Source organism: Micromys minutus (assembly GCF_963924665.1).
Source record: "Micromys minutus genome assembly, chromosome: 8".
NCBI lineage: Eukaryota > Metazoa > Chordata > Mammalia > Rodentia > Muridae > Micromys > Micromys minutus.
This window is the reverse complement of record NC_137977.1, coordinates 35,645,461-35,659,110: the sequence shown is the minus strand read 5'-3', so window position 1 is coordinate 35,659,110 and position 13,650 is coordinate 35,645,461. Positions and strand designations below refer to the sequence as shown.

The 13,650-nt window shown below is 38.3% G+C and overlaps 1 protein-coding gene across 1 annotated transcript; it reads left to right on the top strand.

Moving 5' to 3' along the window:
- Positions 1–424: 424 nt before the first annotated feature.
- LOC308423385 (heterogeneous nuclear ribonucleoprotein H-like) lies at positions 425–5,267 on the top strand (the record flags this gene model as incomplete). Its single annotated transcript, XM_080920105.1, has 2 exons — positions 425–537; positions 4,328–5,267. 2 exons carry the CDS (start codon positions 425–427, stop codon positions 4,851–4,853), a joined length of 639 nt encoding a protein of 212 aa, XP_080776231.1. The 3' UTR covers positions 4,854–5,267.
- Positions 5,268–13,650: the final 8,383 nt, after the last annotated feature.

Sequence of the window (13,650 nt, the reverse complement as noted above, 5' to 3'; positions counted from 1 at the left end):
GTTACATTAAGAAACCTGAAGAGATGCAACTGTTGTTCTGACTAACCCTAGTTTCCCCCTTTTTCTCACTCTCAATAACAGTAGTCCCAAGAGTACCCATACATGAGGCAAGAGGGAACTGTTATTCCCAGATGTAAAATATATCATTGTTTCTGTTATGGAACTGGGTGGCAAATGGGAGGTATGTAATTTTGGGAATCTTAGAAGACTTCCAAAGGTGGCAGAGGCAATCAAAATAATTCTTGATAATGCAATTGGTTATCATGTTTACCTCAAGGTGTACTTTATGAAAGATACAGCATGCCCTTTGTACCATTTCTACAGTAGCCATCCCAGCATGCAAAATCAGGGCTGCTTATTTGGGAACAGGCTGCTTCTCTTATATGGACAGTAAACCTGCTGCCTGCCCATTTCTGTGGGGACAATGAAAAAAGATGGAGAGTGGCCAGAAATTGATCTCCACCTACATTCTGGGAAAAGCAAGCGGAGTCCATACATAGAACTATTGCTCTTCCTAGCTGAGACTTGCATTGACAGGTAAGTATCTCAGAGCTGTAAGATCCAGATGTGAGCAATGGCTCCTCACTCTTTTCACAGGCCTCTATAATGAGTGTGTGATCTTTTAAATAGAACAGGTGCCTTGAGAAGGAACATATTAACGAGTAAAATAATTGACCATTTTAGTACCTGAACAACTGGCCTGGAAGTTCTGCCACTTTGGTTGTTGTTCTCTGTGGTGTTACTTTAAGTTTATGCAAATGAACTATTAATGGGCTGTCATTTCAGGCAAATAGATTATTCAAAAACCATAAGATGTGCTCACTTCGGCAGCACATATACTAAAAACCGGAAGACAAGCAATAGATTCTATTTGAAATGAAAATTACAGTTTGAGCATGTTTTCAAAATTTTTTATTTTTTCCTCTTCAAACTAAGTAGAATGGAAGGTATAAGGGTAAAACTGTTAGGATCTATTCATGAGTCTCTCTTACACACACACACATACACACACACACATGTGCCTGCACATATACATACACACATGCACACACATGTACACATAGGCAAGCAATATATGCACTAGAATGCATGTGTGTACACGCTCATGCACACACACACTCATACACCCACACACATTCACACACATACGCACACATCAAACCCTCAAAGCAAAAGTCTTATCCAAATACTTCAAGAAGTCCCACTGAATCTCCATGTATGTTACATGAAAGTATAAAATTTACTTGGCTTTCCTAGGGGCTCACTGTTATGAGAAGAGGGATTATAATGCATATTAATAAATGGAGAAAACTTTTGTGGGAAGAACCATAAACCCCAGGAAGCCATAAACTTTAGAACTGGAATCTAGACCAAATGCATAGGCAGGTATGGGGGACAGGAAAGACTAAGCAATGAAGTTTTGGGTCTTAAAGTGCCAACCACAATGGGTCTGTTGTCTATTGGGTTCCAACAGCTCAACTCCCTCTTCTTTTTTTAGCCTGTTTATTGCTTTCTGAGTGTGAGCTTACAGTTGGTGAAAAATGCAAAATTTAATACAGCTGGATAAAATAAGAAAAGGATTTACTATAAATTTTAAAGAGATGTTCTCAACTCTGGTATTTTTGTCTGAACAGGAAACCAACCACCAAATTAGTATGTTTACCTTCTGAGGTCTAGCCCTCTCCAGAGGGACACCTTTGTGGGTACAGCAGCTTCACTGGGCCAGAGAAGGAGACTAGAACTGTTTTGCTTTGTCCATAGGTTTGAAGCTTAAAAGTGAATGAGTCTGCTTTCCAAATGGCTTCCTGTTTCCTCAGGCTGCACTCAAAAGGGCCAGTGTTTTTACAGTCCCCACAAAGCTATGAAGGAGTGCTTGTTACCAGATTTATAGCCCTGGTCTATATACAACTACACTAGGCCCTACTAGAGTCTCTGCCAAGCTCCACCGGCTCTACCTTGGCCTCCCACGGTGTGGTGAGAGCACGTGTGTTCTGAGAAAATACTGCTTGTTGTCTTTGTGTGTATTTTTGTCTTTGAATCCTCCATGTTCCTGTGACTATTCTCTAGGCCTCCAGCCAGTAGCATATTGTATGTGTGAAGATGATGTCTCCTTACAGAGAGCTGAGCCTTCCTGCCTATAAGGTGTTAAGAAACGTCAATTGTTGTACAGGAATAGACTTTAGTGGGAATAATGCTCTTCTGTGAACTATACCCAAGACCAGAGCCAGCCCCACATCATGCAGATGTACTGCCTGCCTTGACAGTACTTGTGTGTACTCTGCATAACTATGGCGGCATGTTCCTCTTGCTTCGAGTTGAACTGAGCTTGAGTCACTCTTTGTGGGATTAACTGGATTCTCATGCTTGGTGGCACTAGGGCTGAAGCCATCTTCCATAGGAAGTGAAGGATTCCTCAAAGTATAGATGAGCCCTTGGAGTCTGGAGACAAAAATGTCACATATGTTGGTCTTAATCCTTTGGACTAGTGTTCTACTGAGATTTTTGTTTGTTTGTTTTTGTTTTAAAGCATTGGGGTGTGCAATTTTTTTTAAGACAAGTTAGCTTGGATGTGCCTGGGGTGGGAGAGGGAAGAAACAGTGTAAGACAGGTTTTCTCTGACAACACAGAGCATCTCCTGTTGGTTAGCACCATGACCTAGACCTATCTTTCCCTAGTCTCCTTGCCTTAAGTTCCTCACTGAAAAATAGAGAGCTGAGGATGATGATGATGATAATGATGATGATGATGATGATGATGATGATGATGATGATGATGATGATGGGGTGGAAAGAAAAAGAATTTCCAAGATGGATTCTGGGTGGCAGACTCCAAACAGAAACCTGATCACCCATGAACACAATGGAGCCTCTCTTCTTCCTTCTACAAACCTTCATAGATTGCTGACTCTATGCCATACATTTTGATTGGAGGATCATGAGCTGTCATCATTAGTCATATCAATATTTTTATCAAACGTTTTCATCACTCCATGCATGCTCTAAGCTCCAGGAGAGTTAACTTTAGTCCTTAGTGGCCTTCCTGAACTAAGAAAGATAAGGTGCGCAGGCTTCTTCACAGTGTTTGCAAAGAAGCAGTTTGAGGACAGTAAGCAAACAGCAAGGTAACAGAATGTCGGTAAATTACAATAGATGCTGTTAGTCACAGAGAGATTTGTGGGTGCTTAGTTATGTTATTGTGTTCAGTACAGATTATTGCTTGTTACTTTCTGTTCTAATACACTTACCCACTTAAGTTCCAAAACAAAAATGAAATACTGGCACATCATCCTTTTTTTTTTCAAGAATGATATATGTGCTTCTGATATTACGCCAGACAGGTTAATTTACATTTATAAGAGGAAACTTTATTAGCATGATAAAATAAATGCATGCAAGGCAATATCACCTGGACCAGTTGCTACCAGTAGATAAAGTCTGGCGTGGCAATTGCTAACGGAATGTTGGATCATGGTTATTACTGAGGTAAAATCATTTACTATGGGGTGATCAGGGATACAATATTGTAAATGACAGAAGAGTCATGGCTACATTTTAGCTTTAATTAGCCAAAGAGGTGTCCTGGGTATTTTAGAAAGCTCATCTTATCAATACTGTTATTTAGAAATGATTTACAATATTGTTATAGACGCTGCTAGTGTTTTTCTCGTTACAGGTTTTTATCATTGCTTTCATTGTAAATTCTCTTGTTGAGGGCTTTAAAGATGCATTAAATATTTATGAGAAATCCCTGTATTTGTATAAATAGGTGTACAGGTATGTGCGTGTTGTAGTAAAACGGTTTTGTAAGGCCTTAAACCCCAGAAGTTACTGCTTGTGGATGTTCTAGTATATATAGGTCCTTTTTGCTCCTGTGTCATCAGTATCCAGCTTTAGTTTCACAAAAAGATGTTGGTTAAGTGTTACTTCAGAAAAGGTTTTGTTTTCTCTCATTGACTATCTATTTATACCTTAAAGAGAGTCCTGGATACCCTCCCTAGAAATCTCCATGAGCAAATCTAATGTACTATAGTTCTGACACGTAATCATTAGGTTGCTTCTGCTGTTGATGCTTCCGTTGTTAGTCAGGTTTCCAGTGAGCACCAGAAGTGGTGCTAACAAAGTTCTCACACTGTTTGGTTCCTGAGTGAAAGTGATTGGAAGTGTTTTTGTAGAAAATGTATCTTCTCTTCCTAGTGAAAAATATATTAAAAAAAAAAAAAAAAACCTTGACAAATGACATCTCTGAAGCTACAATCCTTTTCTTTGGTCACAACATTTGCAATATGACATTTCCCAAGTACAGTTGGGGTTAGTTAGCTTAACCACAGATACGGGGATGGTGGCTCTACTTTCCAGAGTACAACGGGACACTGTGTACACATGCGGGGATTACCATACAGAGCTACTGAGAATGACATTTATATTTTTTTTTCACCACTCAACTCTGTGAGAGTACATATTGAGATTGGACCTGATGGCAGAGTAACTGGTGAAGCAGATGTTGAGTTTGCAACCCATGAAGATGCTGTTGCAGCTATGTCCAAAGACAAAGCAAATATGCAACACAGATATGTAGAACTCTTCTTGAATTCTACAGCAGGAGCAAGCGGTGGTGCTTACAAACACAGATATGTAGAACTCTTCTTGAATTCTACAGCAGGAGCAAGCGGTGGTGCTTATGGTAGCCAAATGATGGGAGGCATGGGCTTGTCAAACCAGTCCAGTTACGGTGGTCCAGCCAGCCAGCAGCTGAGTGGTGGTTATGGTGGTGGTTACGGTAGCCAGAGCAGCATGAGTGGATATGACCAAGTTTTACAGGAAAACTCCAGTGATTTTCAATCAAACATTGCATAGGTAGCCAAGGAGCAGTGGACAGCAGCTACTACAGTAGTGGAAGCCGACCATCTGTGGGCGTGAATGGAATGGGAGGGATGTCTAGCATGTCTAGTATGAGTGCTGGATGGGGAATGTAATTGATCACTGACTCTTGGTCAAAAAAATTTTTTTAAACCCTTCAGTTTAACAGTTTTTGCAATCCAGCCTTGTGGTTTATGCCTGCTCTCTTAAGTGAACATTGGCATCGCTCAGAGAAGGTTCAGAGTTGAACATGGCAGTTGCCTAGAATGGTAGGGCAAAGCTGAGTGAACTTTAACTGTTAAACTTAATTCCTAGCTTTTCTCTAGTTACTGTAGGATGTATGTAAGCAGTAAGTGTATTTAGGTTAAAGCAGTTGAATTATGTTAAATGTTGCTCTTATACATACATACATATACACATAACAACACACAACACTGATGCATGTTGAAAAGACATGCTTTTTTGTAAAACTATAGGAGCTGTGTCTACAATTAAAAGTGGAACATTTGGCATGTTTGTTGATTCTAAATTCATTTGATAACCTGTAAGGCACGTAAAGTTTAAGCTTTTTTTTTTTTTTTTTTTTTTTTTTTTTTTTTTTTTTTTTTTTTTTTAGTTAATGGAGAAATTTTGAGACGCAATACCATTACTTTTTAGAATTTTTGGTCTTGGTGTTTGTATGAAATTCTGAGGCCTTGATTTAAGTCTTTCATTGTATTGTGATTTCCTTTTAGGTGTATTGCGCTAAGTGAACCTTGTCAAATAAATCTTTCAAAAGCTAAAAAAAAAAAAAAAAAAAAAAAAAGAAAAGATCATACTGAATGAGGAAACCCAGATTCAGAATGACAAATGTTGAATGTTCTCTTTCATTTGAGGTTCCCAGTGTGTGGCGTATCACTATAGAGGGAGGAGTAGTAGGAAACAAGAGATACGAAAGGGGAAAATAGAAAAAGAATGGACTTTAACTAGAAAGGGGGAGAGAAATAGAATGTACATGAAAGTCATAAGAAATCATACTATTAACTATCTATCATCCAGATAGCTGCAATGCATGTAAGTTGGTATATAAATATACATATGTAGTTTAAATGAAAATTTCCCATATGGGCTGACATATTCTTCCATAGAGAACCACAGAGGACTCTCCCTAGTGCCACAGACTATTCAACAAAAACTCAAAAATCAGGCATAAGAATCCTTTTGAGTTGTTAGGGTTTCTGAGAGAATATCAAAACTTTATAGACTATTATCATTGATCTTGTTTGTCCTCAAGAGGTGGAGGGTAAAGCCCACTTAAGATGCAGGGCTTGAGGGTTCTGAGCTGCATTTGACCTGATAGCATCCTGCCTGAGGATTAGCTTTTAAGTTACCAAAAGGAGCCATCCAAGCTTCTAAAGAAAGATACTATACAATAGTCCTAGTCAGCTATGATAGCTTATGAACCACACCAACTAGCATGACAATAGTGGTAGCCAACAGATTCCTAGTTGGACTTAAGACCTGATTAACCAGACCAAATCACACCTGGTTTTGGGAAGCTAGCCAACACTCAAGGACTAGTCAAACAATGAATATTGGAGGAGAACCCACATTTGCGACTTTATAATCTCTAACTGACTTATACTCATGATAGGTGTTATTTTTATCCTTCATCAAAGAAATTTCTCTTTGTAATGGATAGAGACCGTAATTTATCAAAACACAGAGATGTAGAGCCCGGTCCTGAATGATACATCTGTAACCTAACTGTTCTAAGGCTTATGAAAAAAATGTAGAAGAGGTGGAAATACTGTAAGAGCATGAGACAGGGACACTGTGACTTCTGGAAATGCCAGAGAACCTATACCCACGTGGTCTTACCAACATTGCTGTCTAAATACAACCTGAAAAAGGACCACACCAACAAACATGATGTCATGGAAGAAGGAAAGCTAATGGGACCTCAACTCTAGACAAAGAACTGTAGGCAACTGAAGAATTCTGAGAGCATGAGAAATCATCTTCTTTAGGGAAGAACACCAAACTGGCTGTCCATACCAAATGGCCAGACCTGAAAATATTACATACAAATAACGGTATATCGACAGAGCATGTTTACTTATATTTATAAGTATAAATTACACATACACACAAATTTTAATTTAGCGATGTGGCTTGTCTGCCAATAGATTACATATCTGGCTAGAATGTAGACATACCACACATGTTTAATCTCTCTGGCTGAAATATAGCAGTGCCTTAGTTCACATGTTTAATCACAAATGGTGATGTCTTATTGAGGAGCAGACAAAATGAAAATCAGAGAAAGATTTGACAGAATGACTCAAGAGATACAATATACCAAAGTGGCACTAGAACATACAGGAAAGAGAGACACTTAAGAACAGTGTGGGAGGGAGAAATGAACAATTCAGTTCAGTTGGGCTCAGTTCAGTATGGAGCAGAGCAGTCGGGTTTGGAGTGGTTCAGTTTGTGGAGTTCAGAGGCAGTCTGTCCAAGAACAATTTAGTTAGAAGCTGAAGGAAGCCAAGTTGAATCAGTTAGCTTTGAGAGGAGTTTTAGCCAAAGCGGCTGAGTTGAACCAGGTCAGGAAGAACTAGAAAGAGTTTATTGACCAATAAGTCTCAGGGGCTAAGACATTCTAGACCTAAGTTAGCAGATGGGAAGCTGGAAGTTGAAGCCTTCAAGGTTCTGGCTTATGGATGATTAGATTCTACAGAGGCTAGAAGCTAGGGATCATTAGAAAGAAACAGTCTGGGCTCAACCCAAGCCATGTATTCATAAATCTTGAGTATGGCTCTTATCCCTGCCTTTGACTAATTAAAGTGATATTTACACATATGTATGTATATGTATAGGTATCAAAAAAGAGTGGTTATATATTTGAAAGAAAGTGAGACAGATACATGGGAGAGTTTAGGAGGAGAAAGAAAGATAATATAATACAATATAATTTGTATAATTAAATTATAATTTCAAAAATTAAAATTAATTTTTAGAAAAGAGGATTAGGGATATAATTTAGTGGTAGAATATTTTGGATAGCATGTGCAAAGTCTAAGTTTTACTCCCTAGCTACACATTCATGCTCATACACACAGATAGATAGAGAGAGAAAGAGACAGAATCAGAAGCAGAGATAAAGACAGAGATTTTAAAAAGGATTCTCAGAGCTACCTAGCAAGTTTCTATCAGCTATTTTAAAAATAACTGCAACCGTCAATATTAAATGAAAGCAAAATGGTAGAGTTACTCATGGCCCTCAAATTTTATAACTAGCTTAATTAGTTTATGCCTAGCTTCAGAATCATGACATGCAAGTTGTTTTCCTTAATAAAAAAATCATTTTGACTTAAAACATGATATATGTATGTGACATGTGTAAGAAATATACAATACTTACATATATACTTTCTTTTATGTCTATAAATTATCAATTAAAAAATAAGCCATTTATCCTAAGATCAAAATTCCGCACGCCATGCAGTAGGAGTTTGAGCAGGCTGTGCCTGCTAGGTTACTCATCTCCCAGGGGTTGATACAGCAGGATTCAGACATGGTGGCTTTCTGCAGGATAAGGTACAATTTACATCACTGAAACCTCGGAGATAATGGGTCCAAAGTAGCTGAGAAGAGATTTTCTTGCCACGTAAGGGCACCATCAATTCAAGCACAAGTGTTTCCATTCCAATTTTGTAGTTACTATAAAAACTACGTTGAAAATCTAAAATAACTGTCGCCCTCTTCCCAATTTACTCCAATAGTATGTCAGCATTGGGGTTACCCACCAGTTATCCCTGTTTGCCATTTTGTCATTTTTTTTTTTTTTTTTTTTTTTTTTGCCAGATCCCTCCACAGGTTTACAACCTGACAGGATTTATTTATGGTCTCTGGAGAGGTATGTTGCTTCTAATACTGACAAAGCTAATCAATCCCCAAAAGATCTATGGATTTGTCTCTATGCAGCAAAGTAATGTTTGGAGGACTTTTTAAGGTCACTGTTCTCTTAAAGGAATCAGGGGGCCTGAAGCAGTTGTGTGGACTGACAGCCTCTTCTCCAGCAAAGTTTTGTGGTTGGCAATTCATTAGAACCATGGTGGGAGCTTGAGGAAAGTACTGATGTTGGCTCTCCTCCAGCCCTAGTACCTCAGGCTATCCTAGAATAAGACCTGGACATTGATGGGTTAGCATCTCTCTAGGTAATTTTCATAAACTCCCCTTTAGAAAAGATCCTTGGGTAATTCAGCAAGGAACAAGAGAACTAGAGGCCAAAAGTGATAGCCCCTTTGTGGGAGTGTTGCTCAACCAAAGGATATTATTTTATTAGAAATTACCCACGATTTAACAGTCTGGTAGGTATCATGAGAGAAAAATTGGCCTGACAGTTTTATAGCAGACGGTCTGGATGTGATGGCTAGGTTTATTATTCCTCTGATATTCTCTTCTCTCCTTGGGAGACAACTTCTAACTTAGGAGTTTACATTTGACACAACACTAGACTCCAGTAAGGTATGGAGATCAAACATTTAAGGGATTTCTCCTTTGTGACTGCGTGATCCAATGACTTTTAAGAGTGGCTTCTACTTATGCTGATCTTTTCCTTGTAGGATTTCAGAATTTAAACATTCAGGAGAAAGCACAGTTAGAGAATCCAGGACTTTGCCTCAGTTGTCCTAGATTCGGACACAGGGAGTCTGGTGGCTTGCTGTTCTCAGTCCTGGGATTCCCATTTCCAAACATGATGTTAGAGTATCCTGGGTTTGACAGTGTGCGTATGGGATCAAAAGACTTCCCACCTAGCAACAGCTTGAGTCATAGGCAGTTGGAAACAGGATAGGTCAACAGTACCTTCTAGCTCTTTGTTTCCATTGGCCACATCATTCTTGGCAGCACAATGTCCTTTTTAAAATTTCCCCAAGTCTCTGTGGGAAATCTCACTAGACAAAATATACTTCTCTTTTTTACTAGGCTTCTGATGATTTTCTCACTTAAGTTGTTTTCTTATTTCAATCATATTAAAAAGGCAAATGGTTTTCAAGTGTGACTATCTGGACTTACAGATCAGCAATATCTGGAATGTTAACATTATTTATTTATTTACCATTAACCATGGTTTGAATGTGATACAGTGGAATCACACGTGGAAGAGATTAATGCTCATATCGGGGGATGCATTTGGTTTTAATGAGCAGTTGTTACAATGTGAGAACCACACTCTGTTATTTGTTCCTTATGGATGTAGCCAGTTCCATTTCCACTATGTGCACTATTGTTAAGGTGATCCTCACCGGTTGAAGCAGATGAGGTTGTATGATCTTGGGCTTTCAGACTCCAAAGCTTCAAATTAAAGAAGTTTCTTTATATGTTCTAACCTCTGGCATATTGCGATAACAACAGGAAACAGGTTAGTATAGAAAGTTGGTATCAAGGAGTAGGATTGTTGCTGTATCTATGGATATTAAAATATAGAACTGGCTGTGAAATGGTAATGGACAGATGTAGGAAGAAATTTGAAGAATAGGCCAGAGAAAAATTTATTGTAAGCAGAAAATTATAGGCAATTGAAGGGACTCTAGCCAGCTGGGACTGGCAAGCATGACTCCAGCAGGCCTTGCCCTTCCTCTCCATTCCCTCTGCCTTGCTAACAACCATTATGTTACATTTCTAAAGCTAGATACTAAGGTTTATTCCCTTATTTGACCATGTTCTCCTCCCGAGGCTGACTACCAGGGTCCACATATCAAAGTAGTGAAGTCCACCAATCACAAGCCTCCTTTGGTTTATATAATTAGCACGCCCAATTAAAATTGAGCATCTTATCTTAAGATAGTCTTTCCTCCTTTACTTTTGTAACTTGCGATTTTCCTATGGGCCATTCATTACTTTCCCCTTCTCCCTGTTCCTCTTATTCCTTCCCTGTACTTTATCCCTCTGCATCAAATAAATCTCCTTTGTGCTAAAGCACTTGGTATTGGGGATTCTGAACCAATACTCACTTTAGCAATTATGAGCACTCAGAAGATGGGGTGGTAGGTAATTAGGCTCAGATAGAACTGAAGAGCGATAAGCTCACAATCTGCAGGTCTTGAGATTGTGAAAAGCTGAGTTTAAGAGGAATGAACTGAGATACACATTTTTCTGGCTTTGGTGTGGCTGTTATTTATAAACCATGTTACTGCAAATTACAAAGAGACTCAGTAACAATAAGAAGCAGAATGGGAAGATTGGGGAAAGTCACAGGTTGCTTAAAATTATGAGAAACCATTGCATGTTTGGGACAGTATAGCAAAGTTAAGTAACTAAAAAAAAGGGGGATCCAGGTATTGTCACAAGACAGTAAGACAAAAAAGCCTTCAGGGTGGCTCAAAAATCTTAACAACTGTCCTCCCATTACAATCATAGAGACCCAAGCAGTCAGTGTTTTCAGGATATCCCATAGTAGGTTTGCATCCTAATGTTAGCTCAGGACTGTGCTTTCTGCTTCCTAGAGAGGTGTTCTGAAGCTTCAGTCCATGCAGGAGTGACTGAGGCACTGTTTTCAATCCATGCAGGAGTGACTGAGGCTTTCAGTTTATTGTTGGACCAGTCACTTCATTCTGCTTCCTTGTTTCCATCTCTGTCTTACCAGAGAATCTTCGACATTGTGGCTTGTTTTTACTTACTGGCTTCTATCAAGAGTGGGTTGTCTTGAGTCTCAGATGTAATTTAGGTTTGAACTTGATTGAAGATTTGGGGACTATCAGAGATAGAATCACTTTGTGTGGGAGAAACTAATGAACCTTGGAGACTAGGGAAGAGGTGCTCTGTGTTGGAATAAATTGGCCTCCAGGGATTCCATATAATAGAGGCCCCGTCCTCAGTCCAGAAATATCAAATAGTGGCAGAAGCTTTAAGAGGTAAAGTTTCATGGGAAGTTGCTAGGGAATTGTGGAGACAGCCCTTGGTAAGTATTAATCATTAGAGAATGAATTGGCATTAGTCATTATTAGAGTTCATCTCACATCCTAGGACCCTTTGCACTTGGCTCTCTTTCTGCATATCTACCCTTTTGCCTCAACTTAGAACAAATAGCTGAAACTCTATCCCCCAAATCTCTCAGTCCAATAGAATCTTTTCTTTTCCTCCTTTTTCTTTTTTTCTACCCCTCTTTCTTATTTGTTTGTTTGTTTGTTTAATTTAGAGGCAAAATCTTATTCTATAGTTTTGGCTGGCTTAAATCACCATGTAGGTCAGAATAACCTTGAACTTGTTACACTCCTTCTGCCCCTGATTCTCAAATGCTGAAATTATAGGCATTTACTAGCATGCACCAGCAAAGCACTTTTTGTAAAATAAGTACCTAGCCTCAGATACTTTCCTGAATCAACAGAAAATACCAAAATCTACTAATGAACTGTTTTACACTACTTTTTAATTCCCCAGTACCATTTCTCACTCATTAATTTATCAAACTTTAATAGCTAAAATCTACATAGTTCTTGATTTATGTCAATACTCCTTTATTCATCTCTTAAAATATTAACTTACATAGTTACTATAAGAAACATTATTTTCCTATAATACTTACAGAGATAAAAATTGAACAGGTAAAGCTAAGTAGCTCAGTAATAAAAAACAAAAGTTAATAACAGAAACATTTAAGAAATCAGAAGTGGTATTATACCTTGTAAATCACTTGGGGTGGAGGCAGGAGAATCAGGAGTTCAAGATTATTCTTGGCTCCATTGTTAGATCAAGCTCATTGGGGCTACATGAGACTCTAACTCAAACTATTTTTTCTTATAGATAAATACTACAGATGAATACATATGTTAGTGGTGGTTATTTCTGGCTACTTCTCAGTATACAACTATAGATACCAGAAAAAATCCATAATATTATAGAAAAAAACTGAAAGAGACTTTTCAAGTGGTCCTGGAGCAAGTATGTGACTTCTAGAACATCAAGGTATTGCACTTTTAGTTACTTTTCAATGTTTTTGAAATTCATTATTTTATAATACCTAAAATGTGTTTTGATCAGACTCATCCCATATTTTCTTTCCTTCAGTTTCTCTACTATGTGACTAACCACTTTTCCCTCCCAACTTCATATACCTTTCTGTTTTAATCTTTGTAAACCCACTGAGCCCACTGGGTATAAGACCATCCACCAGTGAATGGATAGCCATTAAGGGGCTTCATCCCTGAAGAAAACTTACTCTTTCTCTCCCTGCCAACAGCTTTTCAACCATGAGTAGAACTTCATGAGAAATTTACCCCTACCATGTAGGGGATTTGGTTGGCTCAGTGTTGATAAGGTAAATCAATGGAGTTGGAAACACTCACACTGAGTGAAGTAACCCAGACTGAAAAGGACAAATGTCATATTCTTTCTGTGGTGTGAAGTCTAGATTTAAAACTTTAGAAATGGGTATCTAAATAATTGGAGTTTCCATAGAAGTTAGGAACTAGTAAGGGACCATTGAATTGATGTTTCAAGGGTATAATACAGGTTGTGTGAAGGGGAGAGGAGAATAATGAAGCAAGAAGGATAAAATAAAATAAAGTTTAAAAAATTTGTGTAATTGGGAACAATAGTAGAGAAAGGATGTGAAGAGGGATAGCTTCCACTTAAAAAACTTTTGAAAAACCCATATGGAAACTTACTCTATAGAAGCTGCTTAAGATATTTATACATATTGTATATAGGGAGTTTAAATGGAAGACAGTGCCTTTCCCAGACACCAGAACCTATCAAATAAAAGTCCCAGTGCCAGTTTATTCCTTTTTGGATTGTTGGCCAGTTAGGGTCA